At 38.9% G+C, this 21,653-nt stretch overlaps 2 protein-coding genes across 2 annotated transcripts in view; both read right to left on the bottom strand.

Moving 5' to 3' along the window:
• LOC134744046 (thrombospondin type-1 domain-containing protein 7A-like) overlaps positions 1 to 15,515 on the bottom strand; it is a 165,340-nt gene extending 149,825 nt beyond the window's left edge. Inside the window, exon 1 of the mRNA XM_063677702.1 lies at positions 15,425 to 15,515. The gene's annotated coding sequence lies outside the window, so the exon portion shown is untranslated. The remainder of the gene's footprint in view (positions 1 to 15,424) is intronic.
• On the bottom strand, positions 2,924 to 5,539 carry LOC134743977 (uncharacterized). The gene has a single exon (XM_063677608.1). It carries the CDS (start codon positions 5,537 to 5,539, stop codon positions 2,924 to 2,926), a length of 2,616 nt encoding a protein of 871 aa, XP_063533678.1.
• Positions 15,516 to 21,653: the final 6,138 nt, after the last annotated feature.

Genomic DNA, 21,653 nt, shown 5'->3' with positions numbered 1-21,653 from the left:
GAACGAAGCAGCGGCGCAGCTTGCCCATTGGTTTAGAACCAATGGCTTGGCTCTTAACCTACGGAAGACGCATTTCATGCAATTTGATTTATCAGGTCGTCAGGCAGCGCCGCTGGCAATAAGAATTGAAGAAACGCTACTCGATCAAACTACTAGCACAGCTTTCCTGGGCTTTGAAATAGACTCGGGCTTGAAGTGGGATCGTCATGTTGACAAACTGTGCGGCAAAGTAGGCAGCGCGTGTTTCGCCCTAAGTCAAGTCGTCAAGTCTGTGACTCCGGAGGTAGCCCGTACATGCTATTTTGCTACAGTCCACTCTCTAATACAATACGGGGCGGAGCTCTGGGGGCGCTGCGCCGAGTGGGAGAGAGTTTTTCGCCTCCAGAAACGTGCTATACGCATCATCTCACGGGAGCCGCTAGATGCTCCGGCGAAGCTACTGTTCAAAAAACTAGGCATTCTCACATTACCCGCAGTAGTAATTATGCAAGTGGCTGTGTACGTGCGTGAACACCTTACGTCCTATAAAATGAACGCAATGGTACACGAGTACAATACGCGAAACGCACACAAGCTCGTGGGTATTAGCCACAAACTTGCGAAGTCGTCCAAGCTAACTCACGTGATGGGCCCAACGGTCTACAACAAGTTGCCAAGCATTGTCACTGAGGCTACAAGTCTGCATAGCTTTAAACGCCGTCTAAAACACTGGCTTATTGAGCGCTCGTTCTATAATTACAATGAATTTTTAATGTATAAGGGCAGCTAAATGCTGAATTTTATTATTTTTATATTGCTATTATAGATGTTATAATAATTTCAATGAATTTGTGACTTTACTATTTATATACTTAATGAATTATTGTAATTTTTAATGTAAGTTATTTTACTGTTATTTGAATATGATGTAACTTAATCGATGAACTTTACTGTATAGTAATTTGATGTTATTTAGCAACTGACTTGTAAATTGGCTTTATAAAATAAATGACTATGACTATGACTATGACTATGACTATTCCATAAGCCCTTTAAGTCTTGGCGTTGATTTTAGGCACAGCCCTGTATAAGAATGGCCGATATGCCCCAGAAAACAGGAGCAACGGACCTTTCCCCGAACATTCCTTTTTACAAAAAGTAATACGCGTTACAACGAGCGGACGCCTCGGGTTATTTTTAGAACCTTTAGGTAAGGGCGGTGATACAGGTGCGTTTGGCAGGTGTTTTATGTGCTTCGTCTAATAAGGGCGTGTTAGGATATTCTTAGAATTTTGACATTTACCTATATAGATACTTGCTTTATATTTTGGAATAACAGCTGCCTAAGTTGAACGGCAGAATATTTCAGTAAGTGATTGTCAAAGTATGAACAGCAAGCTGCAGCATTACATGAGCACGTGGAAGGTGAGAAGAGGTTGCCAGAACTAGCTCTTTTTTTTGTAATCATAATTTATATCGTTTGAACACCGGAAAAAATTAAAATACTTTGTAAACCTTCACATTATTTTATTAAAAAAATATTTAAAACGTTGAAAATTTTTGAGCGGTTGAAACGCTCATAATTTTTGGCGCTAATTCGACAGAGCGTGATGACGTCACACGTTGGACGGTCCAACTAACTATGCAACTGTTTGCTACTAATGACGCTTATGTGAACTAATCTGTCGAACGCGTGACGTCACGTGACGTTTCGCGCTTTTCGCTCACTAACTTTTCGCGGGCAAATTTTTGTAATTTATTAATTATTTTAAGCAATTTAATGATAATTTAATAACGGAAATGCATTTGTAACATGATATAATACTAAACACAGTACATAACTTTTACTCTGTACTTGTTTGTTCGGAACTTATGTACGAAATATCATTTGATATTTACCAGTAGCTTTTCGGTGAAGGAAAACATCGTGAAGAAACCTGCATGCATAAGTCTGCAAAGAAATTCAAAGGTGTATGTGAGTCCCCAATCCGCATTGGGCTAGCGTGGGGACTACAGCCAAAGCCCTCTCGCGCATAAGAGGAGGCCTGTGCCCAGGAGTGGGACGTATATAGGCTGAATTATTATTATTATATTATTATTACTTGTTCCCAACAAGTTCCCAAGATATTTCCATGCAGGTAGGTAGGACTATGAACGATATTTAATTCAATGCGTCGTCCCGAAACTTTCAAAACCTTTACGCAATTAACGACCCAACGCAAAATTTAATTGAAAACTACCCCGACCGATTCAAAGGACAAACAGGAACAGTTCGCTCCAATTTTGTTATTCAAATACGCTCCAAATTGAGAACATGTAGTTCTCAACATTCAGATAGAACTACATACATTCAGATTTTTGAAATCTGTTATTGATTTTATATTGATTTGGTACTATTCTGAGTCGCGCTTGTTTATTAGTGCGATTGCGATGCATAAGAAAGTACATAAAAAACCCGTTACCTAGTCGCTAGGCAATAATATAATTCCATAAATACAAAATGTTGTAACTCATTGGTCAATGACAAACTTCTTCTTCTTCTTCTTTATCCTCTCCTTATCCCATTATTTGGGGTCGGGTCTCCTCACTTTTCTGCGCCAAGTCGTACGATCTTGGGTTGTCTGCTCAGGCAATTGGGCTTTTTTTGAGGTCTCTTTCTATGTTTTTCCACCATGTGGAAGGGGGGCGACCTCTGCCTCTCCTTGTCTGTTCTGGTAGGTTCAGCGCAATTTGTACCACGTGGTCTTCTTCTCTTCTTTTGACATGGCCATACCAACGAAGACGATTTTCAAGGATTTTATCCGCGATCGGTGCAACTTTGAAACTACCACGTATGTATTCATTTCGGATTCTGTCCATTCGGGTTACACCTCCCGCCCACCTGAGCATCTTCATCTCATTGGTATGTGCCTTTTGTTCGTGCGACTTCTTTGTTGTCCAACATTCAGACCCGTATAGTAACGCCGGACGAACCGCCGTACCGTTTATACACCTTACCCTTGACCTTTATGGGGATACGTGGGTCACACAGCACACCAGTAAGTGATCTCCATTTTTGCCAGGCGACATTAATTCGGTGTGACACGTCCGCGCAAATATTGGCATCGGGTGTAATTATAGAGCCAAGGTATTTAAACTTTTCTACAGTAGGAATAGGTGTTGTTCCGATGCAGATAGTTTCCGGTGTACTGTTGCCACTAAAAGGACATTTCAGGTATTCAGTTTTGCTCCTGCTAACCCTCAACCCATATTTTTCAAGTGCATTTGTCCACATGTTTAACAGTTGTTGTGCGTCATTTGCCGTGTTGGCAGCCAGAACTATGTCATCGGCGTACATCATGGTCCACGGTAGCGGAGACGGTATATCCCGGGTCAGGTAATCCATCACCAAATTGAAAAGAAGTGGGCTGAGCACAGATCCTTGATGGACACCCACTTTGACCTCGAAAGCTTTACTAACACCAGCTAGGCTTCGGACTCTAGTGCTGACATTGTTGTACATGTCTTGTATTAGTTCAATATAGTATTCTGGTACCTGTTGCGTACGTAAAGCCTGCCATACTAATTTGCGGGGTACTCTATCGAAAGCTTTTTCGAGGTCAATAAACGTAAGGTGTAGGTCTTGGTTGTTGATCCTATATTTTTCCATCATGATCCTTATAGTTTGTATTGCGTCAGTGGTTGACCTGGATGCTGTGAAGCCGAACTGGTTTGGAGATACCTGCGAGATATTGGAGATTCGTTTGTTTATCACTCTTTCCCAGATTTTAAGCGTATGTGATGTAAGTTTTATGCCTCTATAGTTTTCGCAGTGGGTTACATCACCTTTGTTTTTGTAAAATGGTAGTATGTAGCTTTGACGCCATGACTCAGGTATGCATTTGGTGGCTAAAATGATGTTGAATAGCTTAGTGAGCCAAACCGCGGCTATGGGTCCGAGGGCTTTCCATAAGTCTGCAGGAATCTCGTCTGGCCCTGTAGCTTTTCGGTTTTTCATCTTTGTCACCGCTTGTTTTACTTCAGCTATATCTACCTCGGGTATTGGTCCGTGCGTTGGTTTGCATGGTACCGGGTCTTGGTTAGGGAACTCTTCGTTTAGTAGTTGTTCATAATACTCCACCCACCTTTCTCTTATTTGGGTATTGTCTGTTAAAATGGTTTGATCTTTACTTTTTATATATTTATTAACTTTAATATCTAAAGTAGCTCTATTTCTATTTTTTGCTATTTTTAGTACTTCATCGGCCGTCTTGGCGTTTTCTAAACTATTATAGAAATTAAGGTTATGGTGGGCTATTTCTTGTGCTACGCACTTCTTTGCAAGTTTCTTCGCTTCTGTATATTGGTCCTTGTCTTCATTTAGTTGTGAGCTTTGCCATTTCTTGAAGAGCGTTTTCTTGTTATTGAGTGTCTCTTTTACTTTGTTGTTCCACCAGCTTGGGTCTTTTCCATTGCCCATGGGTCCTTTAGATATTCCTAGAGTTTCTGCTGCTTTTGCTCTACACTGTACTTCGAACTTAGACCACATATCTTCTGCGGTGTTATACCTTGCTTCAACGTCGGCTTCGATGTATCCCCTTACATAAGTCTTTAGTAACTCGCCCTTTGGGCCATCTAAGTCCTTCCACTTAGTTCTTGGAGTTCTATCGACGATGGTTTTTATTGGTTTCGGCAGGGTATATACAGCAACCAGTAAGCGATGTTGTGTTGTCAAAGGTTCACCAGGTATTACTTTACAGTCTTTGAATTTATTCTTGACATTTCTGTCAGCTATGATGAAGTCTATTTGTGATGTTCTTCCTGCACTTTTATATGTAATCAGATGTTCTTCTTTCTTTTGGAAGTTTGTATTTATTAGCGTTAAAGAGTGCCTGGTAGCAAAGTCCAGGATTTCTTCGCCCTGCTTGTTTGCTTCGCCTATTCCAAACCCTCCGTGAGCCATTCCATATGCCGTACTTTTAGCTCCCACGTGTCCGTTCAAGTCAGCTCCAATTACTTTATATTCATTTGATGGTATACTGTTTATAACCTCATCCAGGTCCTCCCAGAACTCCGTCTTCTCCGCTTCCGTACAGCCCGTCTGTGGGGCATAGGCTGATATAATGTTGGTAGATTGCTGGTTGTCTAAAGCTAATTTGATGGATATTAATCTGTCGCTTTTTCTTGTGATACTTAAAATGCGGGTCTTAAAATGTTTGTCTAGAACTATCGCCACCCCATTCCTTTTATTGTCGCAGCCATGGTATATTAACTGGTATTCGTTTCCTATGTCTTTTGATTTTGAGCCTTTCCATTTCGTTTCTTGTAGGCAGCAGATGTTAATGCGCCTTTTATGTAGTACTTTACTAAGCTCCTGACTTCTTCCCGTAAGAGACCCCAAATTCCAGGTTGCGAGTCTTATCTTATTGCTACTTAAATGCGAATGTGTGTTCTTGTCACTGTATCCGTCGCTTGGGGGGAACGCCCTAGTGGTATTCGCATTGGGGATCGCATTACTCGCATTTGCGTCGCTTACGGGGTACGCCCTAGCCTTTAAGCCCTTATTCCTTTTATTGTGCATTTTCATGTGAGGAGAGAAATGTATTGGCAATTGGGTTTTACGGCCGGTTGCCACCTGACGCCAAGGCAGTAACTCTTACAGAGCTCGGGAGCCGGAGTTTGACCGCCGCCATCCCTACTGCGCCACCCTACCTGGTAACGCAGCTCCAGAGAAGACCTGTGAACTTAATATGTAAGAGCAGCTCTATTCTGGGTTTTTGTGCTTCTTCCGCCTGCTCCGCCGTACTGATTTCCATTATCTCCGCCTTCGCAGCCGTTGAAGTCTTCACCCGTAACCCTGGGCACGGGGCCGCGATATACCCCGCGGCACTGGGTCCTCGTTTGAACTGATCAATGACAAACTTATCAAGATTAATTTTTAATCTTATTATTATTATTATTATTTTGACCTATTAATGTAATGTGCTTTAGATGACAAACTTGTTGTACTTAGTTTTTTGTTTGCATTCTCTTAAGATCCATATGGAATAGGCCATACGTATCAGAAATTTTCTCAAAAATGGGTGATGAGCGTAAATAAATATTTCCTATTATATTTCCCAGCTTAATTTATACCACGCCAATGGGAAACAAGCGCAAGCGGCACATTTAGGCTCCTTGATGTTAAAACAGCGCATCATTGGGAGTTGGGAGCCCTTGCGATATCTCACTAATTATCCAGAAACACAATAGTAATTGCTAATTTGGCTTAGCAGGGCAGATTACTTGACCTACAAAGATGTTGTACAAATCTACGACAAACGAAAGACGCAGGCAAAGATAAGAATTTAAATAGTACTGTTTAAGGAGAAAACACCATACATCATTAAATAAAGGATTTGTCTTCTGACAGTTCGGAAGTGGGATCGCTCGCCATTACGGCGTCGGAGTGTGATTTACCTAAGCCACCCTAAGCTATGCCTGTTTTCCGTGGTTTTATGTATAAAATCCTTTACTTAATAATGTATGGTGTTTTCTCCTTTAACAGTACTTATATGAAAGTAATACACTGAAATAAATGTCATATACGAAAGAAAGTGACCCAGGCCTCCAGTGCCCAAGTCTAGAGCTAGAGTCGAACCAGCGTCAAAATATATTCATAGAAAATTCGTTCAAAATAAATAAAAGTTAAAAAATGTTCATTAAAATGTTTTAATTTGTGTCCTCATAATATCAAAAAGGAATAGTTGAACACGAACATACTAGAGAATACGGCACAGTTTCCCGTCATAACTCAATTAAACCCCCTGTTCATTACCCCCGATACTTCATCCCCATGCCATAAGGGCGCAAGTGAAGATCCGCCCTTATACATGACAACTTACAGAAAGCACTGAATGTGGAAGGCGCTTACGACCTTAAGGCTTCAAATATTGCGGATGCTGGCAAACTTTGCCTCATATTTTGTTGCAAACATCGTTAGTCTCGTAATTGATTTGCTTTTCAGCTTTTATCGATTGATTGTTTTTAGGGTTCCATACCCAAAGGGTAAAAACGGGACCCTATTACTAAAATTCCGCTGTCCGTCTGTCTGTCTGTCCTTCTGTCACCAGGCTGTATCTCATGAATACGTGATAGCTAGACACTTTCACAGACGATGTATTTCTGTTGCCGCTATAACAACAAAAAGTAAAAACAGAATAATATAGATATTTAAGTCCCATACAACAAACGTGATTTTTTTTGCCGTTTTTTGCGTAATGGTACGGAACCCTTCTTGCGCGAGTCCGATTCGCACTTGGCCGATTTTTTTATTAAAAGTGATTGATGGGGAGGGGGGATATGTTAATTTTAATTGATTGATTAAGGGGATAGTGACGTAGTCTCCGTTTTCCTTCCTGGGTATTGATTTATGCAATATATTTTTACGCAATTCATTGTTGAATTTACCATAGCTATGGCCAGTATGCCCCTTCGTTTGCTTTATCGATTTTATGATTTTAATAAAAGTTAACACTTTCACCGCGTATACTATCAAAATCATTGCAGACTTTTCTTGGTCTAACTCTTAGCACTCTATCCTTACTTATTTATCTATGGTTCAATTTACTAAACCGGCTTCAATCCTATAATCAATTATAGTGAATTGAGTTTTCAATATCGAATTTCTCTTTTTCAAAGCAAAATGCTGTTGAGATTTTTTATTAAAGTTTAAGGTCAGATATGGAGCCCAATTATATTTTAACAATTTGATATGTTGATCTTATTTTGATACGTATGAACTTGAGTAGTGTCATCAGGCATCTCCGGAAATGACTCATGATTTTATTTCTTCAGCATCAATCAAGGGATGAAGAGTACCCAGTTAAAAAGGCTTTAGCAATCCCGGAAAAGAGAAAAGGCGGAGGGCGCCCCCTAGCTACGTGGTGGAGAACCGTATCCAAAGACCTGGAACGGGCTCAGCTTGAAACGCAAACAACCCAGGACAGGCGAGGAGAGCCGACCCCAAATGAAGGGATAAGGCTAGGAAGAAGAAGAAGAAGAATCAGTGTCAACAAGGCCGCGGAGGACGCAAGCGGCGCGCGGCGCGGCGAGCGGCAAATCAAAGCCGTTCATGAATTTGGTCTTCAAGCGCTATGTCATCATTGGCACAGGGCGGATACGCTATGCATTAAAAATCACTTGCGTTTCTTTGTGTGAACGGCACGTCTGTACACGCGGCATGCGTCATTGTGTGAGTAAGTTGCTTAAAAACAGTACTGAGCGGTAATCTGCAGTCGCGGCGAATCGGGGCGTGGCGGTGCTTGGCCGTTCTGTATGATAAATACTATTACTTATTCTGTGTCATTGGTGTGACAAAGGCGCAAAGGCTTCGGTGGCTCGGCCATCTTAAGGCGATCGGGCGGTGAAAACAGCGTTTGAGGAAAACCGACAGCGCGCCGCTCGGTCGGTCGACCTAGGTATCGATGGGCGGATGTGGTGGACGCTGATCTGCGCGAGCTCCAGGCTCAAGACTGGCGAGAAACTGCACAGGACCGGGATCAATGGCGAGCAGCCGTGTTGAGGGCCAAGACACGCTTTGGGTCGCTGCGCCAGAGGAGTTAGTAAGTAAGCGCTATGTATGAATGGCCTTGATTTGCCGCGCGCCGCTTGCGGCTTAACGCTGATTGATGCTCAAGTTCAAGGTTGAGTTAATCAAAATAAGTTGAAAACGATATCAAATTGTTAAACCAGAGTCAGCCTCTGGGTTTTATTCAATATAAAATAATGAACGAATGAATGGCGAAATCTCTATTTTATCTGGCTCTTTCAAGTCTCACCTTTGACCTTAGGCTTATAAATGGAAATGGACCGATCTTCATAAATAAAATGTTTTCAGTGATATTTAGATATATATGTATATATATTGGCTGTCGTGTGGCTTAACATTGAAATAATTTATTTAATCAATTAAAAACTTAGCTCAAAGGCGAATTTAATGCTATAAAGCATTATTTACCAATCAATTATCGAACGAAGCAGATATACATAACGAGTATTAGAGGATTAGAGGACCGATGCCGATCGGTAAAAGCTCGAAATGTTGAATAATATTAGTTTACATCGGGCTTTTACCGACACTGAATCGGTAAAAGCCCGAATTGATAAATAATATAAAGTAATATGCCCGAAATAAAGTTACTTAAAATTTCTTTGTAGTTTTACATGTAAGTAAAATGTATAATTATGGTGCAATAAAGAATATTTACTTACTTACTTCGGGCTTTTACCGACACTGATTCGATAAATCCTAGGATTTACCATGGTGACCGACAAATTTATGACATAGTGCATGGCTGCCATCTCGGATTCTAAACACTGGTACAAGATTTTATCTAATAATTATTTATACCTCATACTTATACAAAAAATCTCTCTAACCAATTATTAATTATACATTAATTCAATTATTAATTATAAATAATAGCATGCATTGCCTGTAAATGTAATTTAGTAATAAGCTAGATATAAGACTTTGTGTGCCCTGACAGGGTGTCATGGAAGCTTCCTGTATAACTTCAATAGCATCTCATGTACATGACTTTTACAAATAAACATCTTATCTTATCTTATCTCAAGATCGCCGTGGTAAAACCTAGGATTGACCGAATCAGTGTCGGTAAAAGCCCCAAGTAAATTAATATTATTCAACATTTCGGGCTTTTACCGATCGGCATCGGTAAAACCTAGGTTTTACCGCACTTTGGGCTTATCGGTAAAAGCCCGAAGTTACGGTAATATAACACATGCACTTTATATAGTAGACAAACTTAATTATGCGTGCAAAAATAACTTTGTGACGCATACATTTTGTAAAGCAGACAAACTCAATTTTGTGTGCAAACATAACTTTGTAATGCCTACAATTTGTATAGTAAACAAATTTAACTTTGCGTTCCAGTAAGGGCCATAGATCGCCTGGCAAGGTTAAAGACCCCGACCAAATGTTCTGGCTTATAATTTTTATTACTATTTAGATACTTATCTTTATCCTGTAAAAATTACAGATTGCCTGTAGAACATTTTTTTTTTAATTTTGTGAAAAATTATTTTGCTCGCGTCTGACATGGTTGGGTTACTACCGTGTGCTACCGTTTGATCGCTGCACGCTGCCTCGACGCACAGCGCGGGGCGCGCAAATGCCGCGCGTTTGAAATGTAATTTAAATATAAGCACGGAATGCATACGTATCAGTATTTAGTGACGCCGTGATTTTATATTTCTAATATTTTAGGTGGGAACTAAGATCATTGTCATGACCGTTTAATATTAACTCTACAAACTTTAATTCAATATTGGCTAAACTGCTTAACCAGAAATCAATATCTAGAGAAGCACATTGTCTACATTTCTAATTTTTTACAAGTAAGGTAAGTTGATCGATAATATCGCAATTTTGCAATATCAGCTACTCTAATTTTTTATTTACAAAATAATTCGTGTTTTCACGTTCACCAGAAAGCACATGTTCCAGATTTCTAAAAACCGAATATTTTAAGAAAATTAAAGTGTTATTGAATATTTTAAAGTTTTTTGAAACTTTAATTCTATATTTACAAAGTTATTAGCCAAAATTAAAATATTTCAATATAGCCGAACGCTCCACCTAAAAATTTCCAACTTTTTACATAAGTATTATTTAACATGCTTACAATGACATATCAAAAAAGAAAAAACTTTAATGTTATAAAAACCTATTTTTGTCCCACCGCTGGTCTACAGACAATCTTGTACATTCTAGACCTGTGCTTTCACTATAGAACGAAGTAGTGCTTTTTATTTTAAAATGGCCGCCACCAAAGACTTTAGCGATCCCCATTACCATAAACCGTACAACCAAAACGTGCTGACGACGCGCAATTAGACCAGTCTTAATTTGCCCGAGGTCAAGGGGCCGGGTGAAGGGACTGGACTGAAAAAGACTGGAGTGTACTCAAGCGTACCTCGGCCTGCCCTCGACTGCAATGGAGTTCTGATTCTTTCATTGTTAGTGCCGAATATAGTACATATAAAGTGCGGTGCGATGATTAGAGATGTAAGTACGAATGCTGAAGCTTTGCCGTTCCTTCCAACTTGCTAAGAGGCATTTTTGTTTAAACCAAATTTATACCAAAAGCATTTGTGTTAAGGATGAAACCTTTAAAGTAACACCAGTACATTTAACTGATATTATTTTATGGTTCTTGACGAGTTTCGTAATTAGGCTGTATGATAAAAATACTTTAACATTTAAGTGAATGGCATCTCTGCATATATTATGCATACCTACTCGTACATAATCATTTTATTTATTCATTTAGGTAACACGTTTAATTTTCAGAAAACTGGAACTTTCTAACAACTCTATCGAGAGAAAGGTATCAAAGATTGATACAGTCACCCGACAGTGACATCGTAAACAAAAATATTGAACACAATCTTATTTATTGAAGTTGACCGAATTGGGCTAGTAAGATTGAATGGCACATGAATTCTTTCTGTTTTCCTTGGTAGCAGTTTTAGCAGCTTAAATAATATATTATTTCCAAAACCACTTACATAACTACCGAGGCTCACGGTTGGCAATCAATGATGCCAGTAAAGTGCGTTGGAGCTTCATTACGGTGCTGTAACGAGCCCCGGGCCCCTAATGGCTAATTTTCTACACGAAACGTTTACTCAGTAATGTAAGTAAGTAATGTAAGTAAATAGAGTAAGGACGCTCGTCACGAATAATATCGTACATTGACCCGTTTCCTCGCACAGTGGCAGTTGTATCAAAAATATCTATACTTAGGCCCAACAACGAGACTTAAATGCTGAATTAACAGAGGCCATTTATCCACCCTTTCCACCGGACGCGCGACGTTAAAAAAGCTTCGCGCGCGAAAACATTTGTATTAAATGGGTAGTCATTTTTCCAGAATAAGCTGCTTTGATGGTGTTTATTATTATTATTTGTTATGCAGGCAGGCAGTTTAAATTACTGATAATGCCTGTATCCAGAGTTATAAACCGAGTTTTCAGTGTTGAGTAGAATTTTCTTTGTGCTTATCTAATTTATTCTTAAACTCATTGACACTTTGGGCCGATACTACATCCTCTGGGAGTTTGTTCCAAGCGTTGACCACTCTGTTGCTAAGGGGCCCACTGACTATCAGTCCGCCGGACGATATCGGCCTGTCAGTTAGAACAAAAATTTGACAGTTCCCTACAACTGACAGGCCGATATCGTCCGGCGGACTGATAGTCAGTGGGCCCCTTTAAGAAGTGTCTATGTGGATTATTGTAGGACCTGTGAGACACCAGCTTATACTGATGACCTCTCAGACGGCTGTTACTATTGCGTTCTAGCATCTTATGGAAATCTTTGAGGTCATAGTGTAGGTCATAGTTTAGAATTGACTCGTTTTGTTTTTTTTTATACCACGTCGGTGGCACACAAGGATATGGCCCGCCGGATAGTAAGCAGTCACCGTGGCCTATGGACGCCTGCAACTTCAGAAGTGTTACATGCGCGTCGCTGACCCTTTAAAAACTTAAGTACATTTTTTTTTGAAGAACCCTATACCGTAGCCCTTCGAGAAAACCTCGGCTTATTCTACAGCGGCTGTTATTTACATATTTTTTTAGAGTTCCGTACCCAAAGGGTAAAAACGGGACCCTATTACTAAGACTCCGCTGTCCGTCTGTCTGTTCGCCTGTCTGTCAGCTGCAGCAGGCTGTATCTCATCAACAGTGATAGTTAATAGACAGTTGAAATTTTCACAGATGATGTATTTCTGTTGCCGCTATAATAACAAATACTAAAAAGTACGGAACCCTCGGTGGGCGAGTCCGACTCGCGCTCGGTTTTTTTATACTACGTCGGTGGCAAACGAGCATACGGCCCGCCAGATGTTAAGCAGTCTCCGTAGCCTATGTACGCCTGCAACTCCAGAGGAGTTACATGCGCGTTGCCGAGACACTACGCACCCTCGTTGAGCTCATGTATTTTATTTTTATTCTCTACCGTAAATAATTGATTGTTGGAAACATGATTGTCTAAAAGAAGCACTATTGTTTTCATTGTGAATAGAACTTACTGAAGTAAGTACTATCCTTTGTGTTCGGTTCTTGCTGTCCAAGAACAAAGAAGTTCAATATAAACAAAGAATTTGTTTACGAATCGTTTCTTTCATAAATAAACTAATAATTTACTTAAGTAATTTTGATGATACGATCACAAAACGTTTATTTTGATGTAAAAATAATAATTCATTAATTAAAATTTGTTCTAATTAGGTGCAGTAAGTGCCCCGACTTAAGTATAACGCGTCTCCAAACTACGAGTCGGACTCGCCCACCGAGGGTTCCGTACTTTTTAGTATTTGTTGTTATAGCGGCAACAGAAATACATCATCTGTAAAAATTTCAACTGTCTAGCTATCACGGTTTATGAGATACAACCTCGGTGACAGACAGACAGACGGACAGCGGAGTCTTAGTAATAGGGTCCCGTTTTTAACTTTTGGGTACGGAACCCTAAAAATGAGTACTTAATACTTATGCTAGGGCACTAAATATAACTACATGTACATGTACAGTCAAGGGCATAAATATATATACATTCCCAAAGTTTCAAAAACATGTGTACGCTCTTACACCTTAGACAATAAAGTCGTGTTTACATATTTTTGTGCCATTTGTCTGGATCGATATTTTTGCCTTGGCGACAAAAAGAAAAGAAATGCCTTAACTAGGTACCTACTTGAAGTATTCGACGTAGCTTAGGTATTTACCTATTATATATAAAACTTAAGAAAATTAATGAACGTCGTATAGGTATAGGTACCTATACGATGCTCATTAGTTTTCTTAAGTTTTCAACAAAAAAGATAGAACTACCCCATCATGAATGGAACTACCCCATCGTGAATGCACGATCTACAAATCTACATCTTTTTAATGACATTAATTGCATTGCACCCACCGCATTATAAATAAAATCGTATCCCAAGTGATTAATTAATAATTTCCATTAACTTGTAATTCATTTAATACATTAATTTTCAATTCTGACAGGTTATTAAAATTGCTATAACTTCATTACTCGATAATTTGAGTGCTTTTTCAGCCCCTCATCTGATTTCAATAATTGCTTTGTTACTTTCATAATTTATTTACTTAATTAGTAACAGGAATTCATAATTAACGGTGTTCATTATGTTCCTTAATTATTTTTAACCTTTGAAGCGTAAAACCAGTATTCAATTTTTTTTTCATATAAATAAAGCTTAAGCTTTTATACTTATATGTATACCCAGTTACTATAATAACGAAATACAGAAATTAAATACTTAACATCATAGCTTTAAATCCAATTAACCATCGGTTATAATTAAATACCAAAACAGAATTGGGCAACACATTCAGTGCCAGCGCGTGCTACGCGCTACGAGCGTAGCCGATAACATGACAAAACATGAATGTAACGAAAAGCGACTACGGACTGTGCGCCCGCCTGGCGCGTTGCTGGCAGTGAATGCGCTCATTCAGTGCTAATCACGACACGTAGTTTAGCCTCTACGAAGCATTTTCGCTACATGGGAAACCAAGGATGTTATCGGCTACGACGTAGCGCTACGACCGTAGCTCAGTGGTAAATGTGTTAAAACCGGTCGAAAAAATCCTCAGAAAGTTAATTTTTTTTCTGAAATCATGTAAGGTAGAGTTTAAAGCAGACACCTTTACTTAGATCAACACTAATATTTTTACTGTTATGTTTTGTATCCAAAAGACCATGGAAAAACCTATTTCTAACCCATCCCGACTCAATAAAGAATATAATACCAATTTAAATTCTTTGTCGAACGACTAGAAAGATTCACGCAGAATATTCATGTTCTTTGTTACTATACCCCGTTCTTTAGCATTAGAAAAGACTACACGATCTTGACGTGTATTTTTATTGAAATATTCTTTTAAAAAAATAGTAACTATTACTTATGAAACCAAAAGAATGTAAATGAACATGTATGCTACATAATAATTACATACTTGCTGAGACTTGTTTTTCAAAAGTGTTTTTCAATAAAGAGATACCTCATAATCGTGTAGTCTTTTTCTAATGTTATAAAAACGAGGTATAAAATGTAAAACTCCTTAAATACCAATGAATGTGCACCAATAATTTAGTATTTATAAATAAGATTAATATCTAAACAACAAATATTAAGATGTATTTTGTTCGTCGTTTGCGAAATTTCATAAAAACTATTACATCATACGATTATATATACATTTTCATTTTCCTTAATGTTTCCGTTTTATAACAACATAAAATTTAGATGTGTTTTCATATCTAATAATATATATATAGATATGATCCGTTAACATGTAAGTATATCTTCCTGTAAATCAAACATGTTTTTAAAAAATCACAATAACATTAAAAACACAAGCTCACCTGTGATTCACTCAGTACACATAGTCTAAAACACAGTAATATATTCGGCGACTATCACAGACGCGACAGACGGGCGCGCGGCTTCGCTGCGCGCGGGGCACTGGCCGAGATGCGCAGAGGGTGGGGGTGGGACGGGGTAGAAAAGGGAAATCGTGGTAGTGGAGTGTAGGTTCTACATGAAAATGGGAGGTAATAATGATTAAAATAAATGTCATAAATATACTTAGAAAAAAAATATAATGATTAATAATGATTGTTGTGTTTGATGGATAAGGAAAAGAGTGTTTCTTTTTTGGGAAGTACAAGTTTTAGAAATTTTCGGGTAAAACGTGTTACTAGAAAAGGTGATTGAAATTGTGGCAGTGGAGTTGTTTAATGAAATGAAATAAAAATCATTATTTTCAGGCAACTATATATATATAGATAAATACCTTAAAACTAGCACACGCGTTTTAAATTAATTCATTATCTCAAAAAACATGCAGGAGCGTACGTTTGTGTGTAATCAATCATTAATATCATTATCTCAGTCCAATTCGAAAATACACTGACATTAGAATTATATTTGAATTATGTCATGTCATTTAGTTATCGTGCGTCTCGTCCGCACCAATACATGTATGGACAAGTACGAGCGAAATGTACGATAGCTGAATGACATCAGTTAGATGTCATTCTGATATTAGTGTACAAACAACAACACTCTTATCTATCCATCAGTGGATCAGAAAGAATGGGACAGTCTGATGGGTCTAAAGCACTCAAAGCTCTTTATGCGAGGAGTAGACTCCGGCTGGAGCATAAAGCTTTGGAAACGTATCAAAAGACAACTCCAAATAATAACAGAGGTGTTTACTGGTCATTACGGGCCATGGTGATCTTTGTTACATTCTGCGCGCCATTAGTCTGTGGGCGGGCGGTCGGTACGGGTAGGTCGCTCGCCGTTTGACGGACCATTGTATTGTTAGCCCTATTCTAAACCCGCACATCTTGTGATATAATAACCAATAAACTTTGGTGATAATTTTACAATCTTTGTTACAAATGTCCATATCGCTTACATTCTGCGCGCCCTTAGTCTGTGGGCGGGCGGTCGGTACGGGTAGTTCGCTCGCCGTTTGACGGACCATTGTATTGTTAGCCCCATTCTAAACCCGCACATCTTGTGATATAATAACCAATAAACTTTGGTGATAATTTTACAATCTTTGTTACAAATGTCCATATCGCTTACATTCTGCGCGCCCTTAGTCTGTGGGCGGACGGTCGGTACGGGTAGGTCGCTCGCCGTTTGACGGACCATTGTATTGTTAGCCCTATTCTAAACCCGCACATCTTGTGATATAATAACCAATAAACTTGGCTGATAATTTTACAATCTTTGTTACAAATGTCCATATCGCTTACATTCTGCGCGCCTTTAGTCTGTGGGCGGGCGGTCGGTACGGATAGGTCGCTTGCCCTTTGACGGACCATTGTTTTGTTAGCCCTATTCTAAACCCGCACATCTTGTGATATAATAACCAATAAACTTGGCTGATAATTTTACAATCTTTGTTACAAATGTCCATATCGCTTACATTCTGCGCGCCTTTAGTCTGTGTGCGGGCGGTTGGTACGGATAGGTCGCTTGCCCTTTGACGGACCATTGTTTTGTTAGCCCTATTCTAAACCCGCACATATTGTGATATAATAACCAATAAACTTTGGTGATAATTTTACAATCTTTGTTACAAATGTCCATATCGCTTACATTCTGCGCGCCCTTAGTCAGTGTGCGGGCGGTCGGTACGGGTAGGCCGCTCGCCGTTTGACGAACCATTGTATTGTTAGCCCTATTCTAAACCCGCACATCTTGTGATATAATAACCAATAAACTTTGGTGATAATTTTACAATCTTTGTTACAAATGTCCATATCGCTTACATTCTGCGCGCCTTTAGTCTGTGTGCGGGCGGTCGGTACGGGTAGGTCGCTCGCCCTTTGACGGACCATTGTTTTGTTAGCCCTATTCTGACCCCGCACATCTTGTGATATGACCACTCAAATACCTCTTCAGTTTGCTTTGCTAGGAAACCAATTAAAGGGGAGAAATACCACATAAAGATGTATATAGATAACAATAATATATATGACCAATACACGGAGTACCAAGCACAACACAATGTACAAAGTACCTTTAAATAGAGTTCAGACGTCAATGAGTTAACACTGAAATTAAAACATTTAAACTCCGGTTAATAAAATATCATAATTTGTGAGTCATGTGACATACTTATTCAAAAATGCAAAATAAGGTACCAGTTTATGTTAATAATATTTGCTTTGGCCCAAACAATAGTAATTGTGTCACAAGGACGCAAAATGACATATTTACGGCGAGGTACAGTACAAGTAGTGTTAACGCCCAAAGAAGAAATATTTTTGGTACCATGTGACACAGGCTGCTTTTCACATCAGCTATGAGGAAATTATTATGTTTCATATTTTATATTATTTAAACTAAAAAAAATAGAATGCAAAAAGAAATGTGTCCTAGAACAGAAAAGTGCCACTGATCCCTCCTAGCAGGGAAAAAAACAGCCCTTTTCCGAATAGGTGATGTGAAAACTTGTACTTGTAAATAAATATTGTAAATATTGCATGCCTTCTGTCTAGTAGAACATAAGACGAGCTTCTTTTAAATTTTTGTCTACTTATGTAATACTATTTTCTTGCAATAAATTATTGATTGATTGATAAAAACTAATATTCCTTACAGACATTAAAAAATCATGACTAAAATGATTCACCGATACTTTATTTCATGGCCGCATTATGTCGCAGTGCTGAGCAATAATTTGATGAAATAGTAAAGCAGCGGTAATATAGTTCGTCACGTTTTCCAGCTACCCTTTACTCATCGCTGACTCAGTGAATTATTCAGTCAGAACAAGTAATGAAGGAATAATCTACGCCTTAATAAATGCTAGTCACGAAAAGTATCTTATAACCAATTAAAAGTAAAGTTACAGGGAAAGCTCGTGTTTCAAGGATTCTGCGAGAAATAATATTAATTTTAAATTTTATAGGATTATCTTTTTGAGTATCTATGATGTACTCCACACAATCCTTCGCACAATTGTGGAGTAAGTAAAACTGTCACCCATAATATTTCCGGACCGATACGACCTTCAAACTTTCAAGAAAGGAGTATATATACTCCCATCTAAAGGCCGACAACGCACTTGCAATGCTTCTGGTGTTGTGTATATCATAAAAAAATGTTCCCATTTTAGTCGATGAGATGTCAATCCGTCAATTTGTTTTAATTTCTAGTGAAATAGGCTAACTTTGACTGATTTATTTCTTCTTAGCACAAGGAACTTTCTCATTGAAGATTCCGGCAAAAAAACTTATTCGATATAAAGTTTTTAGACTCTTTAAGTACTTGAATTCTTCATGTTTAGAAAAGTACCTACATTTTATTGAAAAATATATATAAACTAGGCCAAATTTTCAAGAAACAAATGGTTAACAATCTGGCCTATATTCCCAATATTTGAAAACAACTTCCCAAAATCGATATCTGCCAGAACCGTGTTAATAAAATAGAGCGGAGGTCATAAATATCGCAATCTCGGCGCCGGCATGAATTTTAATGAGACGTTTTGCGTCCATGTTGTTTTGCTGAAGCCTGCCGACCCGAAGCTGTTCTGTAATGATTTTGGACAGTTATGTTACGAAAACAAAGAAAACTGGTGCTGCGGGTGGGGAAAAACTGAATAGAATAGTATTTTTGTTTTATTTTGTGTGTTATAATGTTGCGTCATACTACTAGTGCCTACGTCAATTCTTAGGATTAGTTGTCGAGCGGACCCCAGGCTCCCATGAGCCGTGGCAAAATGCCGGGATAACGCGAGGAAGATGATGATGTTACAATGTTGCGTCATAACTATATTAATGACTGAGGTGTTAGTTAATAAGATATGGGATATAATATTGTTTTTCTTTATGTTATTCTCGAACTCCCCATCGGCACACAAACCTCCATAAGGTTTTGCCTACGATGGGTCTTGTAATGATCTAAAACACTGTAATTTGCTTCCTTATTCAATAAATAAAAAAAAAATACAATTATGACGCAGCAATGTAAATAAATATGTGAAATTCTTAACTCGTCACAACTGTTGTCCAATAAAGTTTAAATAAATCAAAAAAGTGTGTGCGTGTAATCTTTACGCGCGATTGAAGTAAAACTTCTTTGACGATGACGTTTATCGCTATGTTGGCACTTTGACGTGTGTCCTATTGTGCGTGTGTTACTACTGAGCGTTACTTCCGTCAGAAAAAAATCTGTCACCCTCTAGTCGCGCCTAAAGAAGTTTTACTTCATCACCGGACATCCAGGCGCGGGGAGCGAATGCACCCGTTCGTGGTCCACATTCCATTCGTTCGGACGAAACGTTTTGCCTCCTCCTTTTTGGTACGGTCGGCTAAGGAATGGAATACGCTCCCGCCATCTGTATTCCCTGATCAATATGACCTCGGTCTCTTTAAAACAAGAGTAAATAGGCTGTTACTGAACCGGTGAGCTCCATCTTAGGCCCTGTCTTCACTTTCCATCAGGTGTGACTAGGGCCAATCGCCGATCAGTTTATAATATAAAAAAAAAAGCTTCAATAAATAAACACAACGTGACAACACAATATAAGCCTAAAATGTTGCCCTCAACAAAATACTCTACTTTAAACCCCAAACGTCCCAACAATAATTAATTTCCACTTTAAATTTGCATGTTCAATTGTTAGTAAATAAAACGCGCACCTGAAACTTTGAATTTAGATTGTTTCCGACATAACTTTGTATTAGCATATACAATTCCAATTCAAATTTGACCGAATTTTATGGTTACACCTTTTTCGTCTATTGTGTCCTTAGAGGATATAACCAAACGGAGACGCTATGTCTATAATTTTGTGTACAAAACAGTCTGCCGATTTTTGCGGGGGGGGCACGTCAAATGTATACTACGTAATGTTAAATTAGCCATGTAAGATAAACGTCAGTCCATACATTCTGTATGACAATTGGCCGCCTATTTTCGACAGAGGGGAACGCCTTTTAATGGCTACTCCGTTTGGTTATATCCTCTAAGATTGTGTTATGTGTCACTCTTACACTTATTTATTTTAGAAAGTGACAGTCACGATGACGTATATAAGCGACGTGGCATTTTAAATTTATACACCACCATTTTGAAACCACGTTATTAAATAGCCGATAATTATACCATAAAAATGTACGTAATTTAGCTGGTAGGAACCACAGCCTTGACCATTTGTACTGTCGCCATCAGATATATCAAATACAACAAATACAAATAATTGATTGAAAAAAGTATTGTACAGTGGATCGGACAAGGTGCTCACAAATATTTGAACACGCCTCTATAGGGAATATTACGCTGCCAGTTAGATTGTTCTGACTCTAGCTAGATGTTATATTAATTTTGGTGTCTACATTAATATTTCACAGTATGATTGTGAAATGCTGGGCGACGAAAGTGACGGATGAAAGAAGAGCGGAAATGAGATTGTTGAGATGGATGTGTGGAGTGACGAGAAAGGATCGGATTAGGAAAGAGTATATTAGGGGAAGTTTGAAAGTAGCACCAGTAACGGAGAAGATAAGAAGTAGTAGGTTAGCGTGGTATGGGCATGTGATGAGGAGGGATGAATGCCATATAGGCAAAAGAATGTTAGGGATGAATGTTGATCGACGGATAGCAAATGGTAGACCCAATAAACGATGAATGGATTGTGTGAAAGAGGATATAAGAAAGAAACGAGTGAGTGCTGAGGTGACGAAAGATAGAGGAGAATGGAACAGAAAAACTGTTGTGCCGACCCCACATAACGTGGGATAAGGGCAGGAGGAAGAAGAAGTATGATTGTGAAATGAAATCAGTGCCTAGCACTTTTTTCCAATTCACAGTATATTTGAACGTCGGCAGCCTCCCTTTTCATGATAATATAATAGGAGCACCGTAATCAAAGGAGAAGTCAGCACGATACTGTCGGGTAGTAATGTAGGTGCGATTTATGGAAGGGTCGTTATTGAAGGACACGGGTCCGCGTATATCTGGGGGCGCGGCAGTTCCCCCGCCAAGACGAGCAAAGCGAAGCGCAAGGGCACTACCCACCTTTTCTCGAAGCGCTTCGTCGTTTTTTGAACACTCGTAAATTGG

The sequence above is a fragment of the Cydia strobilella genome, chromosome 9 (genome assembly GCF_947568885.1).
Source record: "Cydia strobilella chromosome 9, ilCydStro3.1, whole genome shotgun sequence".
NCBI lineage: Eukaryota > Metazoa > Arthropoda > Insecta > Lepidoptera > Tortricidae > Cydia > Cydia strobilella.
The sequence above is the reverse complement of the archived record's forward strand: the minus strand, read 5'-3'. Positions and strand labels throughout refer to the sequence as shown.

Bases quoted from the DNA above. Each gene is read 5' to 3' on its own strand.
- LOC134743977 (XM_063677608.1), bottom strand. From the start codon at position 5,539: ATGCACAATAAAAGGAATAAGGGCTTAAAGGCTAGGGCGTACCCCGTA.